This window comes from Rhodnius prolixus, unplaced genomic scaffold (assembly GCF_049639745.1).
Source record: "Rhodnius prolixus isolate KJV_2025 unplaced genomic scaffold, Rpr scaffold_4, whole genome shotgun sequence".
In the NCBI taxonomy this organism is placed as follows: domain Eukaryota; kingdom Metazoa; phylum Arthropoda; class Insecta; order Hemiptera; family Reduviidae; genus Rhodnius; species Rhodnius prolixus.
This window is the reverse complement of record NW_027411614.1, coordinates 25497913-25513745: the sequence shown is the minus strand read 5'-3', so window position 1 is coordinate 25513745 and position 15833 is coordinate 25497913. Positions and strand designations below refer to the sequence as shown.

The 15833-nt window shown below is 35.2% G+C and overlaps 1 protein-coding gene across 1 annotated transcript in view; it reads left to right on the top strand.

Moving 5' to 3' along the window:
• Window positions 1–15833, top strand: part of LOC141456502 (lachesin-like) — a 353521-nt gene that overhangs the window by 328681 nt on the left and 9007 nt on the right. Inside the window, exon 8 of the mRNA XM_074132563.1 lies at window positions 15212–15385. Coding sequence (XP_073988664.1) covers window positions 15212–15385 — 174 coding nt within the window. The remainder of the gene's footprint in view (window positions 1–15211; window positions 15386–15833) is intronic.

The following is a 15833-nucleotide window of genomic DNA, read 5'->3' as shown; positions in this document are numbered from 1 at the left end:
AACTACCTCAAAGTAATAGATGCTTCTACATGAATCTAAATATAGACCTTCTCAACCAAAAATCCATCAGTTTCCACTAGCTAACCAGTCAAATATAGCTCAAACCTAAACTACGTACATGTGAAAACTGTCAACAAAACATTAAAATTGTACGAAAGATTAAAACTTAAATGAAAGTTCCAAATAAATCTTACGTTGGAACACTGTCTGATTATTTCACAGGTAACATGTCATACTGGTACTAACAATGTGGAAGATTGTTACCTCATTGTTGCAAATTCAGTTTACATACCTCTACGTAAGCATTATGTTTCTTTTATTAACCTCAGTGGTCTTTGCTGGTAGAGAATGTTAAAGGCAAATACGAGGGTCGTTTGAAAAGTCCGTGCAAAGTCAGAGAGATAGCACCACTGGCGCGTATCGAGGTTATGTTTAGTTAGTAGCATCTCTTGGAAGAGCACACACCTAGTTTCAGCTAGATCGGTCTATTTCTTTGTGTTTGGCATTCGTTTGAATCGAGGAAGTCGAGTGATTTTCAAAAAATGGACGAAAAAGAATTTCGTGTGTTGATTAAACACTACTTTATGAAAGGCAAAACGCCTCAGGAGACTAAAGAGAAGCTTGATAAACATTATGGTGACTCTGCACCTTCGATTAGAACAGTTTATAAGTGGTTTCAAAATTTTCGGAGTGGCCATATGGGCACAAGTGACGCTGAACGTTCTGGACGCCCTGTTGAGGTTACTACTCCAGAAATCATTGATAAAATCCATGATAAGTTGATGGATTACAGAAGAGTGAAGGTGCGTGAGATTGTTAGTGCTGTGGGCATCTCAAATGAACGGGTACATAATATTTTGCATCAACATTTGGACATGACAAAGCTATCCGCAAGATGGGTGCCGCGATTGCTCACGCTTGACCAAAACGAAATCGTGTGAAGTGTTGCAAGGACGGTTTGCAGCTGTTCCAGAAGAATCCGCAGGACTTTAAGCGTCGTTTCGTCACTGTGGATGAAACATGGATACATCACTACACTCCTGAGACCAAAGAATAACCTAAACAATGGGTTACCAAGGGGGAATCTGCGCCAAAAAAGGCGAAGACCGTTCCTTCGGCCGGAAAGATTATGGCGACTGTCTTTTGGGATTCGCAAGGAATAATCCGCATCGACTATCTGGAAAAGGATAAAACTATTACAGGTGCATATTATTCATCGTTATTGGACCGTTTGAAAACCGAGCTGCAAGAAAAACGCCCACGATTGGCCCACAAAAAAGTCCTTTTCCATCACGACAACGCACCAGCTCACACCTCAGCAGTTGTGGTCGCAAAATTAATGGAAATAGGGTTCCAACTCGTTTCACATCCCCCCTATTCTACAGACTTGGCTCCCTCGGACTACTATTTGTTCCCCAATATGAAGAAATGGCTGGCGGGAAAAAGATTTTATTCAAACGAGGAGGTAATTGCAGAAACGAATGGCTATTTTTCAGACTTGGACAAATCCTATTATTCGGAAGGGATCAACAAACTAGAGCAGCGTTGGACGAAGTGTATAAACCTAAAAGGAGACTATGTTGAAAAATAAAAAAGGTTTACCCCAAAAAATTAAGTAGTTTTTCTTTTTGCACGGACTTTTCAAACGACCCTCGTAAATTATTACCTACAACGAGGTCCTAGCTTCAGAAGTGACTGAAGATGCAACAAAATTTGGCTTAAATATGCAATGTGCAAGTAATAGGCTATCTATTCTCACTGGAAATAAATCCTGAATGATTTGCATTTCCTGTATGTGGAGAATGAATCAGGAGCTTTTGGTTAAGAGCAATTCCCAGCTGAATCTTTGAAACCCACCTGCACTTGGTGATTGAATAGGCTTCAGTTCCAGTATCTCTCTTCTATTACAGGAGTATTCAATGTAAAACACAGGAACACCAAACGCTGGATAGTTTTAATCCTTCTCCAAGAGTTGGCACATATAACGTCATAACAGAAGAATAAGGGTGTGTAATTGAGGGTTCAGCAGAAATTAAGATTGGTACTGGCTATAAAAGAGCCGTTGATATTGGTGTTGTAACAGAAGAATTAGGCTGTGTAATTGAGGGTTCAGCAGAAATTAAGATTAGTACTGGTTATAAAAGAGCCGTTGATATTGGTGTTGTAACGTTTTAAGAACTTCGCATTAAATGAACCCACAGAAGTTTAGCAATTAGCAATAAATAGCGAGAAATATTATTCAACCTGTAGACCAGGCCAATTATACCAACCAAAGTTATGGGTGTTCATCAAAGATATATATTTAATGTAAAACACAGGAACACCAAACGCTGGATAGTTTTAATCCTTCTCCAAGAGTTGGCACATATAACGTCATAACAGAAGAATTAGGGTGTGTAATTGAGGGTTCAGCAGAAATTAAGATTGGTACTGGCTATAAAAGAGCCGTTGATATTGGTGTTGTAACAGAAGAATTAGGCTGTGTAATTGAGGGTTCAGCAGAAATTAAGATTAGAACTGGTTATAAAAGAGCCGTTGATATTGGTGTTGTAACAGAAGAATTAGGCTGTGTAATTGAGGGTTCAGCAGAAATTAAGATTAGTACTGGTTATAAAAGAGCCGTTGATATTGGTGTTGTAACGTTTTAAGAACTTCGCATTAAATGAACCCACAGAAGTTTAGCAATTAGCAATAAATAGCGAGAAATATTATTCAACCTGTAGACCAGGCCAATTATACCAACCAAAGTTATGGGTGTTCATCAAAGACTTCACATGTCATCATGAAAGATGTTGAACTTCTAAAACTCTGCTAACTTTCGTGTTACTGAGCCAATCTAAAATAAAAAGATCTCATCTAAATCTATATCGATTTCTCTTTTATTTCATTGATTTCCGAATGATGATTGATCTTATTTGATAAACCTTGTTACTGATACTAGACGTGCTAATAGATATTTGATTCATTCGGAGATTTTAGCACCAATCAAAGTTTTACAGATACCAGAAAAATAGCTAAAGATTAGTGACTAATTACTGAAGTTGGTTAGGAGTGAAATAGCGATAAGATTTTTTTTTTTAAATAAAATTATCCAGAAAATAATTCATACCTGGAGAATTTTTGCTGTTTCTCGATTTAATATGAGATAACGAAAGGTCGTCTAAAAACAAGAACAAACTAGCGCGTGACATTTAATTGAAAATTGAAATAAAAATATCTGCTATCTCATGAAATTCATCACAATAGAAGGAATGTGTATTACAATATTAATTACGAAGTTTGTCAACCGGGTTTTACGGTTTTTTTTAATAATTTTTATTTCAGAGCAAAATATCGTTATATAAAAACAGACTCGGTAGTGAAATTATTAGAATTCATTTGCAAAACTTAATATAAAAAGAAGAAAATAATATTTTTTACTTTCCTGGTAGCTTATTTTCTGATTTACACGAAATATGGATGCATTACATAAATACATTTTTAGGTTTCGTTTCTAATTTAAATTCAGATATATCGATAGGGTTCCATAGGGCAGCTTTCTGGGTCCCAGTCTTACTCCATTTACACTTCAGACATACCAACTGATCCTAACACCACACTTCTCACATTCGCAGACGACACCGCCTTACTATCCACCAACCATGATCCTGTACTTGCTCACAGAAATCTGCAATCTCATCTCTCCTCCTTAGAACAGTGGTCCAAGAGATGGGCTATAAAGCTTAATGAAACCAAGTCGCAAAACATCACCTTCACTCTTCGTCGCATTACTCCTCCTCCAGTCTTCTATAACCTAACACCTCTACCAGTAGTGAACGTTGCCCGCTACCTTGGGCTTTACTTAGACCGAAGACTTTCTTGGAACCTCTACACTAGACTTAAAAGAACTGAACTAAACAGACGCTATCGACTACTTAAAAGACTCTTAGACGACAGATCAAAACTCTCTCTAGACAACAAAATTCTGATTTATACTTCTATTTTGAAACCCATCTGGGCGTATGGAATAGAGCTGTGGGGTTCAACCAAACGCTCCAATCTCCAAAGGATTCAGTCCCTTCAATCTAAAATACTTGAACTATCGTAAACGCTCCATTTTATGTCTCCAATCTGACTATACACAATGACTTTAACATTCCTTTTGTCACCCAAGTTGCTAAAACACGGTACAGAAAACTCTACTTCAGCCTGCAATCTCATATAAATCCTCTAGCTCAAAATCTAGAACTCCTCCTGACAACCCGACAAGACGTCTTAAAAGACAGTGGTCTCGTGATCTCCTCTCAAGTGATGAGAGTGTCTAACCATATAATGATTTAGAGTGTTACCACTGGGTAACTCCTCCACTCGTTACCTTATCATTTATTACTCTATTGTATCATTGTTACTTATAGCGCTAACGCGCTGATTGTAGCATAATAAACGCAAAAAAGAAGCAGATAGTCGTCGAGTGGTTTTTGGTTATTAGAGTATTTTAGCTTCCCATTATTGGAGGCCATCTAAAATTCTATTTGACTATAAAGACTTTTGATCAGAGGTATTTCTAACTTCCTGAGGTTTAACAAGAACTACATTGCTTCCAAGACGATACACAATACTTTGTTTTGGAAGATTCTTAATTTGTTAATTGTTCTTCTTACTTACTTGATAGGCGAACGTCATTAAAGGTCCAAGATTGGTTGATAGAATGTTTTTTTTTTCTTTTTTTTAATTTTTTGGTAGATAGATTGCACATTTTCTCACGTTTTCTTAATTTCTCTACCACTATCGTCTTTACTGCGGCCTTAAATTCTTCCCAATGGACCCAGTACTCTTAGAATGAAAGGTAGTCTTGCAATACGTTCCCTTTATTTGTCATTATTTACTTAAAAAAAAAAAAAATACAAAAAATATTGTTATTATTACAAAATAAAATGTAAAATTTAGTGTTCAGAGGGAATTTATTGAGGCCAAATTCGCCGAGCCATATCTATTATTCTTATTTGCTACTACATTTTATAAAAGAGTAAGTAAATTTGCAAACTTTATAATATTCTTTTAAAAAAAATGGATGAAAAGAAATAAGAAGGGATAAAAAAACCATTTGCCAACGCAGTAGCGCACTCAACCCAACCAATAGCCTTAGGGGATTTTATTTATGCATATATTGTAGATTATTGTTCCTAACTTTGCTTTATCAGAGATCTGAGCCGTGGGAGTGAAGTACATAGATATATTTTATTATGCAGCTGTTTTGAAGAGTTCCTCATGGTCTTGAGAACTGAAAAGAGGAGTGGGAGAGATTTTATACCAAAAAAAAATCAAAAACTTTGTATATGCTCTGTTTACTTTTGGCTAAAAATGAAATTTAGAGAGCATTTCATATTTTGAGATCTCACTGAAATTGGACGTTTTGTGATCAATTTTCACCAGAAAAACCTCAGAATATACTTACAGATCTGCAATTAAGTCCATCGACTGATCGAGTAGTGCAGCGTTTCCCAAACCTTTTTGGCTCGCGCACCATTTGTTAGCACATGATGCTAAATTGTACCATTTCGTAAAAATGATTGTATTTCGTGAAATTTGTTATTCCGAGTGTGTTATTTTATTATTATTATCTTTATTTGTATAGAGAGACAATGTATCTGTTGCAAAGCAGTTGAAGTTCATGTTCACTTTATAAACTTTGTAAGGTGTAAGATCTTAGTTTTAAAACTTTTTCTTTTTACAATTAAAAATTGCGTACATATTTTTCTCTTCAAAATTATTAATTAATTTACACAATTCTTCTTTATGATTATTATATTTGTTTATAATGAGTGGGATTCTAAAACTTTCATAGACTGGGCAGCTGATAAACAGGTGAATTAATGTTTCCGGCTCATTCTTACTACACATTAAACAATGACCTTTGGGTTTGATTGTATAAATTAAATTATTTATTTTAAATTTAGTAAAATAAGGGCCACCCAATCTTATTTCAGATAGAATTATTATAAGTTGAAAATAAATGAATTTCAACAGTGAACAACAACATTTTGTAATAAATTTTGAGAATTCCAAAATGTATTAAACATTTTGTGTTTTCGGGCTTTGGAAAATACTCCTTGAAAGGTAATTTTAATCCTGTTAAAAGCACTATTATATTTTCTCGTATATCTTGAGGCAGACTAACCTTATTTCTGTATATATAAACAACTTTACTGTGTAATATTAATTAAAATAATTTTTATTAATTATTTAATATTAATAAAAATTATGATTTTTTTTTTAATTTTTCATGTCCGCCATTGTTGATTTTTTTTCGTGTACCACCAACCAGCAACTCGCGTTGGTTCAAAATTATAATTATAATTATGCATACTACAGGTTGGGAAACGCTGGAGTAGTGGTACAAAATCAGTTTGAATGTGAAGACACTGGTCATTATGAAGGCTCTCTGCTGAATACTTGCCAGGCAAGAAGATTGGTTCGAAAGAGGTTCTTGAAGCATTAGTATGACTGTATGCTTGATGCATTTTAAAACAGCCACTCAGTTTGGCTCCAGCGAATGATTTGTTTGTGAATAAACTTAGGACTTAAATATATAGACTTTAGGAACACTTTTGTTATGACTAGAACAGTCATAGTGATTTACTAATTGAAATTACTGTAAGGGACAAAAAGTGACTTTACAAACTGACAAAGATACAGTTTGGTTAACGGTTCTGTAGATTGGCTGGTTTATAAACAATCCGCGTCTACTGTACACTTAGTTTATATTACACCTTCAAGAAAGGTTCTTGGCTAAATCCAACAGATCTTATTTTAACCCTCCATCGGGCGCATTTAATCTGTGAGATGAAGAGGGCATTTTCTTATTGTTAGCAACTCAGGTATTTCTTTGAATGAGCCATGGCCCTCAGTAGCTTCCTCTTTTACCTTCTTCTAACTAAACGGCCTGTCGGTGTTTTACTCGTGAGTTATGTGGTGTTACTTAGCGTCCGCGTAATCTGTCAGACTAGTTGCGCCCGATGTGTTCTTATTCTTTGGGTATTAAAATTGTTCAAGTTTTCTTATCAAAAACTGTTACAAAGTACCTACATATTATCATTTAAAAGACAGTTTTCTACTTATTGACTATTTTTTGCAACGAGTGTCTTTTGTTAAATAATATTGAATAGAAGAAAGAGAAGGGGATTTGGACACTAAACAAGCTTATTTTTTTAAATTTTTAGAAGATCAAGATGTGGATGAATTTGAGTGCGTATGTACAGATAAAGTAACCAAATTGTCGGATAAAAAACCTACTTCTACTGTTAGACGAGGGAGCCATAATATTTTATGGCGTTTGCCTGGTATAGTTGGTGACAAGGTCGACAGAAACGTTCGGAGATGGTTCATGGTCATTCTTTCGCTCTTCTGAATATAGGCGAGCATCAATGCGTAAAAAATTTATTGGATAATGCTAATAAATCATTTCACACATTCATTCATAAATGTGCACCTCAAAATTAGGGATGACTGATTTCTCTATTCACATCAATGTTCTGTTCCACTTACGAGTTTTTTTTTTTTTAAAGAAAAACTTAACTGAAATTTTGCATACGTTTCCAAAACATTTTTGATGAAATTAACAGCTATTGGGGTCGTTAATCTCTCAGATTAGTGGCGCCCTATGGTTTTTCAAAAATATTGCGCCCGTTAGAGGGTTAACTACGACTTATCAATTGTAAATTTAAGAATAATTTTGAAAATATTTGCAATTTTCGTATTCCTACATTGAAATCTCATCTTTTCTTGTAGTTTTGCTGCAGTTACTCAGTCTCAAGTATCTTATGTTATCTTCAAATAGTAGAAGATCCTTTATTTTTTAATAGCAACCTTCAATAAAGTTCTACGCTTAGTAACAAATTAAGAATTAGTTTCTTTAAACAAAATTATGGTCAGTGTTTGGATGGGAATATTATTTCATCTGAGTGGTTAAATGATAAATTATAAAATCAATTTCTTATAATTCACAGATGAAGTGGTTTTGGCGTCCTATGTAAGAGGGAGCAGATTTGGATAGTTGCCAAGAAACTGTTGGGACCTTCTCAAATTGAATAAGGCATCCCTATACAGCGCCGCTCTCTTAGTATTCACCCTTCTGCACAGGGTGCACCCTTCCCTTCGCGCTATTTTAATTTCCACAATATTCCTTCATCTTCCACTTTCCCACCACTTTATACTCATTAGCTTCAAATAAAGAACTAATTGCTCACTCCATGACTTTTCGTCCAGACTTAAAACGAAGATAGTGGAACTCTTGATTTGATTTATTGCAGAGTGTGGTACAAAAAAACCTACTTACTGCTTGCAAATATTTGTTTTTACGCATTCTAAAATTAACTTTGACAAATGGAACTAGGTTAATATCCTTAATTCAGCTTCAGCAAGTCTTGAAAAATTGCAAATCAGTCAGAGAGACTTGGAAGTGTTTGTCAGGTGTCTCTGAGTAGTACAGCTTCAAGTCGCTGAAGGAGTGGAAGCCGTTTGTATGAAGCTAAACCAAGGTTTAAACCCTGGGTAAGCCAAGTAGGGTTGGCTTCGTCTTTTAGGCGGTACTAGTCACAACGAACCTTTGTGTTTTGGTTATAAGACGAGGAACCAACAGTACTTACCAGTATACTTTTAAAACGTTTATTAACTCCTATACTAGCTGCTTAAGACTATTATGGGACTGTTTAAAAATCTTGACAAGAATGATTTTCAGCATAAAGTTTTTCTAGTCTGAGTGACCGAGTACTAGGGATTCAGGGCCCATTCATGTCTTCCCACGGTTAGGAATCGGTTCAGTTTTCTTGGGACTGAACGCTTTTGTGGCATTACACAATGCCTTGCTAGTGCTACCAACAAAGAATGGGTTTACAACAAGTGGCAGGAATGTGGGGAAAGTCAGGTCAGAAGCGGGCGGAATCATTTTATCTGCAGCTACTCACCCATACATCCTCGGTATTGCTGTAACACGGTTGAAGATTGTTGGTATCTTAAGAAAGGATTCATAAATATTTTGGCAGGATAAATGGATTTTGCCAAATAGATTGAAGAGGAATTCAAAGTTACTTGTTCACATGTTATTTATCTAGTTTGCAAAATCTATGTATCCTGCCAAAATATTTATGAATCCTATCTTGAAAATAAGAAATCTTAACGGTCCGCGGGAACTCGTTACACTATAAGAACTGTTTAAAGAAGGTTTATACTAAGATATGACGCCACACCTGAAGTTAATGCTGCAGTAACTTCTTTTTTTTTATACTTAGCTGTTTAATTAAGTAAATAAGTGTATAAAAAATGCTTCATAAATTTGAAAAATATGGGCATAATGCGATTCGTTATTGTTGTTTCTTGAACATTTCTAATTTAGCTGTTTCTACAGAAAGCCAGACCGAGTGGTTTGTTCTTCGTATCCGTAGATTAGCGTAAATTATAATTGGTTTGCTGGTTTGTTTTTTCTCATCACCATGGTTACCTCAGAAAATTATTAAAAACATGCCGCACTCTTTCAACGTTTTATTTCTCTTTTTAATTTCATTTTTCTCAGCGTTTTCCTAAAAAATATATAATCCTCTATTTTTCAGTAAAAATGTTTTGTCGTTGAATGTAATTTTACTTTTTACTGTAGTAAAGCATTTTTTCTTCTAGCATAATTAAGGTTACTCACAGCCTGTAGCACGTCATGAGTTATGTGTACATAAGATAAGTAAAATATGAAAAATATTTGTATTCATAAAACCATTTATCGATATGGCTGTATCATTTTTACAACTTTTGATAAATTCTTTAATTAGAATATATAATTTTCTCCTCCTAAAATTGTTTCCTTATATTAAACTAAATACTGTCCAAAAGTTATTTTCATTCCTTCAATTAAAGAAAGGAAAAGCAGTAAAGTAACATAAATGTCGAGATTAGAAGCACGAAACATAAATGAAGATAAGGATGAAATGAATAAAAGTAACAGTGATGTCATCAAACTGAAATAAGCTGGACTGTTTGTTATCGCCAATGATAAAAAGAATGCTTATCTTTTCTTTGCTGTGCTGTATGTGTAAACTTAACATTACCGTATTTCTTTTCAGCTAAAGATAGGATTTCCTTTGGATTTATTTAATGGTTTAATAGTTTTGTTAGTAATCGCTCTAATTGCTGGTTAGAAGAAAAGCGTAACTACTCCAGTATTTGTCTTTTTTATTCGGATAAAGTCTGCTATTCCATACTAATGATATTAAGAATATTATAAATTAGATGGTGCCCAGTAATCATCTGATATAAGATGTGGGGTTACCTGGATGAATTGACGACATACTGTAGAAGGTAGTTCTGGATCTACATCTAATTTGCGCAAAAAATATATATACATATATCTATTTAAGTGTGGTTCCATCTCAACAGTTATGGAGAATAGCTTCAATTTTATAATTATCTATTGCTTCTCGACTTTTCTATGTATTCTTAGAGAGTTGGAACTAAAGCAAACCTAATTACATCAATGTACAAGACATTGAAATTTGTTGATGACGCTTTTTGCCAATTATTTTAGAAAAGTATACATTTTTAGAAAAAAAATCTAGTCATTTTTAAAATTGAAATTAGAATTTCGAAGTTTTATTTATAATCAAGCTGTCAGTTGTCTTTTTTCTTAAAAAAAAAAGTTCACTTTTTGAGTAAGTAATTTCTATGGTAGGTGAGGCAAATGTGTTTATTATATTGTTACCATTAACAAGCATTATGCTAAAAGTTTGGAATAGAATGCTTCCGCCAATGAAGTCGTGTGATGCTATTCAAAGGTACATGGTTAGTCCATTTCAGATTGGACCAATACTTCGGCTCTTTGCCTAAAGCTCATTTCCAAAGACAAAATGACTTTGGATGAATTACGTTGAATTTCCGATGGAGCAGCAACTTACTGATATCACATCTCTTTTTCCAGCATCCAGTTTCCTCTTTAATTCTTATCCTGTGATTAAGATATCTACAACCGAAGTTTATTGATTTTACAATTTTTTGTTTTTTGTTTTTTTTTTAACTTAAATTGCAATACATTCTTCTTTTTCTTCTTAAATGGCGCTATAACTCATGAAGAGACCTCAAGACGTGCCCGCCAGGCGTCTCTTTCCTGCGCAGCCGCCCTCCAGTTACGGAATCCAAGCAATGCCAAAGCATTCCTTGCCACACAGTCCTGTCTTCGCGTTTTTGGTCTGCCTACCCTCCTGGGACCTTGTTTGCTGCCTTCCATAATTTTTTTTGGGGGTATTTCTTCATCTCCCATCCTTGCCACGTGCCCTGCCCATCGCAGTCTTCCGAGTTTTACCATTTTGACGATATCCGGTTCCTTGAACAAAGCATATACCTCCCGGTTTTTCCTGATTCTCCAGTTCTGTCCATCATGTACAGGGCCATAAATTCTACGGAGAACCTTCCGCTCGAATACCGCCAAGGACCTCTCATCTACTTTTGAATGGTCCATGCTTCGGAGCCGTATATAAGCACTGGCCGTATCAACGTCTTGTATATTTGAATTTTCGTGCTGCGGGAGATATGCTTGCTTTTAATGTACTTTACTAGGCCAAAATAGCACCTATTTGCGGCCATAATTCTTCTTTTAACTTCCAGGCTCTCTTGATTTTCACTACTAACTAGGGACCCTAGATAGCCAAACTCGTTAACCGCCTCAAATTGCAATACAATAGTAGTACCATTTTATCGTACCTTATTGTTTTCTGTGTTAAAACGATGTGTTAATTTGTATTCTCTGCCAATTGAATCGGTCAGTTTTCTCAGATTAGTTGCTGTTGGCCAAAGAAAGAGGATTCTAGAGTAAGAACATTTCCGACTAATTCTTTTTTTACATTTCCGGTCAGATTTTTAGAACTTCCGAATTTGATTCACTTATTGAATCGTCGAAGAATGACGTGACTTTAAACAACCATGTGCACTTTATTAAAACCAGTATCTCTATTCCAAAACATTGCTAACACTTCTTCCACGTTTACAACTTTTACAAACTCTTTTTTTGAAATATTTAGGATCTGTAAATAAAATAAAGTAAAAGTAAAGAAATCGCCACTATTTTCAGGCAGGACTTAACTTCTACCAATTTTTTTTAAGATCTGTAATAATATTATATAGTACGGATTAGCTCAGTACTGGATTTCCAAGTGGATATCCTGTGTTCGAATACGTACATCTCTGCTGGTTCTCAGATTTTTTCCTTACGAGCTTTTTACAGCTCACTTTCCGGTCATGGATATTGTTGTCTGTAACGAGAGAACCCTTTCTGGTGGCTGGCAGTACACTGAGAAAGCTATGGGCTCCAATGTCCTCAGATGATGACGCGCCTTAAACTAAACAAAAAATAAATTAAATAAAAATCAAAGCAATACTTTTCTTTCTGTCTCGATACTCATGCTGGTGCTTTAGATCGTACCAGTTTGATTTAGGAATTATCTGGGTACGATTTGGGAATCAACATTTGACATATTAATACTTAAATCGCAAAATACTTCAAAGGTATATCTAATTAATATACTGTAAATTAGCCATTATTTTTCATGATGTATGACTGTTAACATGTTTGACGGGATTCGAAATCCATTTGTATAATCAACAGACTCTTGTGAAACCAATAAAGGAGCCGATTTATTGGAGGATTATCTCTATAGATCGGGATATCCTCTTACTTTAATTCATTGGGTGACAGATCACAGAAAGAAACAGAAGAAGTCCTAAAAAATTTTCGCACTGCAAGTACTCCTTTACTTGTTGCATCTGCGGTGGACTTGAAGTGGGTTGGACATTTCGCAAGTGAAGCATGTGATGAATTTTGATCTGCCAAACGATGTGGAAGTAAATGTTCATAGAATGGTTTTTTTATCAGATAAGAAGATTAAGTTTTACAGAAGCCGAAAAAGTACTTTGATACACGAAGTGAACATGTGAAAGAAGTGAAAATGTATCTGAATTCATTTTGGATAAAAATTTTGAATATAAAATTTAAAGCACTTACGAGGGTCGTTTGAAAAGTCTGTGCAAAGTCAGAGAGATAGCACCACTGGCGCGTATGGAGGTTATGTTTAGTTAGTAGCATCTCTTGGAAGAACACACACCAAGTTTCAGCCAGATCGGTCTATTTCTTTGTGTTTGGCATTCGTTTGAATCGAGGAAGTCGAGTGATTTTCAAAAAATGGACGAAAAAGAATTTCGTGTGTTGATTAAACACTACTTTATGAAAGGCAAAACGCCTCAGGAGATTTAAGAGAAGCTTGATAAACATTATGGTGACTCTGCACCTTCGATTAGAACAGTTTATAAGTGGTTTCAAAATTTTCGGAGTGGCCATATGGGCACAAGTGACGCTGAACGTTCTGGACGCCCTGTTGAGGTTACTACTCCAGAAATCATTGATAAAATCCATGATATGGTGATGGATGACAGAAGAGTGAAGGTGCGTGAGATTGCTAGTGCTGTGGGCATCTCGAATGAACGGTACATAATATTTTGCATCAACATTTGGACATGACAAAGCTATCCGCAAGATGGGTGCCGCGATTGCTCACGCTTGACCAAAAACGAAATCGTGTGAAGTGTTGCAAGGACGGTTTGCAGCTGTTCCAGAAGAATCCGCAGGACTTTAAGCGTCGTTTCGTCACTGTGGATGAAACATGGATACATCACTACACTCCTGAGACCAAAGAACAATCTAAACAAAGGGTTACCAAGGGGGAATCTGCGCCAAAAAAGGCGAAGACCGTTCCTTCGGCCGGAAAGATAAAGGCGACTGTCTTTTGGGATTCGCAAGGAATAATCCTCATCGACTATCTGGAAAAGGGTAAAACTATTACAGGTGCATATTATTCATCGTTATTGGACCGTTTGAAAACCGAGCTGCAAGAAAAACGCCCACGATTAGCCCACAAAAAAGTCCTTTTCCATCACGACAACGCACCAGCTCACACCTCAGCAGTTGTGGTCTCAAAATTAATGGAAATAGGGTTCCAACTCGTTTCACATCCCCCCTATTCTCCAGACTTGGCTCCCTCGGACTACTATTTGTTCCCCAATATGAAGAAATGGCTGGCGGGAAAAAGATTTTATTCAAACGAGAAGGTGATTGCAGAAACGAATGGCTATTTTTCAGACTTGGACAAATCCTATTATTCGGAATGGATCAACAAACTAGAGCAGCGTTGGACGAAGTTTATAAGCCTAAAAGGAGACTATGTTGAAAAATAAAAAAGGTTTACCCCAAAAAATTAAGTAGTTTTTATTTTTGCACGGACTTTTCAAACGACCCTCGTATTTTATCGCAGTTTTCCATATCGTGTTTTGTGAACTAGTATTTTGTAAATATTAAAACAAAGACGAGAGAAAAATTAGAAATCTTTTGAAAATGAGATGAGTGTATGTCTCTAAACTACACGATCTATATCAAAGAAATACGCAAACAGCATCACGCGCATATTTCACATTAAGTTCATATTTTATTACCAGACAACTTTAAAAAAACTTTTGTTTTTTTTATGTTTTTGAGTTGTTTAGGTGTAAACTTACTTTATATAACTTTTATATTTTTCAAAAACGACTCCTTTCATCATACTTTACTAACTGTAAAAAACACATATAATAACAGGGGCAACATAAACTTTATTTATCATTTGCCAGACAAGAGACTTTGAGAACCATTGGTTTAAATGCAGTAGAATTAAACCTAAAATAGGTACGTATTTTATGTATAAATCTAATCGTTGCTAAAATTACCAATCATACGGAGAAAATTACAGGGAAAAATTAATAAATTTACTTATCAATCAGATTTACAATCTTGAGAGACCCAGAAACGCGATACATTGGAACCCTTTTATTGACTGAAGACTGCATAGTAATAATTAGGCTATATATCGTGTTGTCGCTGCACATCTTTAAGGGAAAAATGAGGTACAAGTTAGGCAGTGGTACGACTTTAAAGCAACCTCTCCTACATGTGCCTTGCAAAGCGTACAAATGAATAGGTCCAACAGTAATTGACTTTTTATTTTGCTCAGAATTATAAGACTAAATAACCTTTGTCTTTTAACTTAGAACAGCTTTTAAAACGTAATACTGCCACAATCAGTAAGCTTGTAACCAAAAGATAGTAATCAGCATTTTCTACTCATTTTATACCAGCGAATCATCATTATTATTATTATTTGTTTTTACTTTCCAGGTGACAACATGGTTGTAACCAATGAGAAATATGAGACAAAAGTAAGTGTCAGATCATTGTTTGAAACAAAAATGATGCTCAGAGTGTACAATTTGAAGAAAACTGATGTTGGAACATACAGATGTGTTGCTAAGAATTCTTTAGGAGAAGTGGAACGCAGCATACGACTATACGGTACATTATTTCTAGTTTATTCTTAATAGTTTAGAATCTAGAACTAAAGTTTGGTAACTGAGAAGAATGAAGGAAGTTTGCCTCAGTTCTTATGTCAGAGATAATAAAAAAGATTAAAATTATTCGGGTGTTTATATTTGAAATCAAATATCAGCATTGAAGGTTTTAAATTTTGGTTGGAAATGAATATACCGAGGGTCGTTTGAAAAGTCCGTGCAAAAATAAAAACTACTTAATTTTTTGGGGTAAACCTTTTTTATTTTTCAACATAGTCTCCTTTTAGGCTTATACACTTCGTCCAACGCTGCTCTAGTTTGTTGATCCCTTCCGAATAATAGGATTTGTCCAAGTCTGAAAAATAGCCATTCGTTTCTGCAATCACCTCCTCGTTTGAATAAAATCTTTTTCCTGCCAGCCATTTCTTCATATTGGGGAACAAATAGTAGTC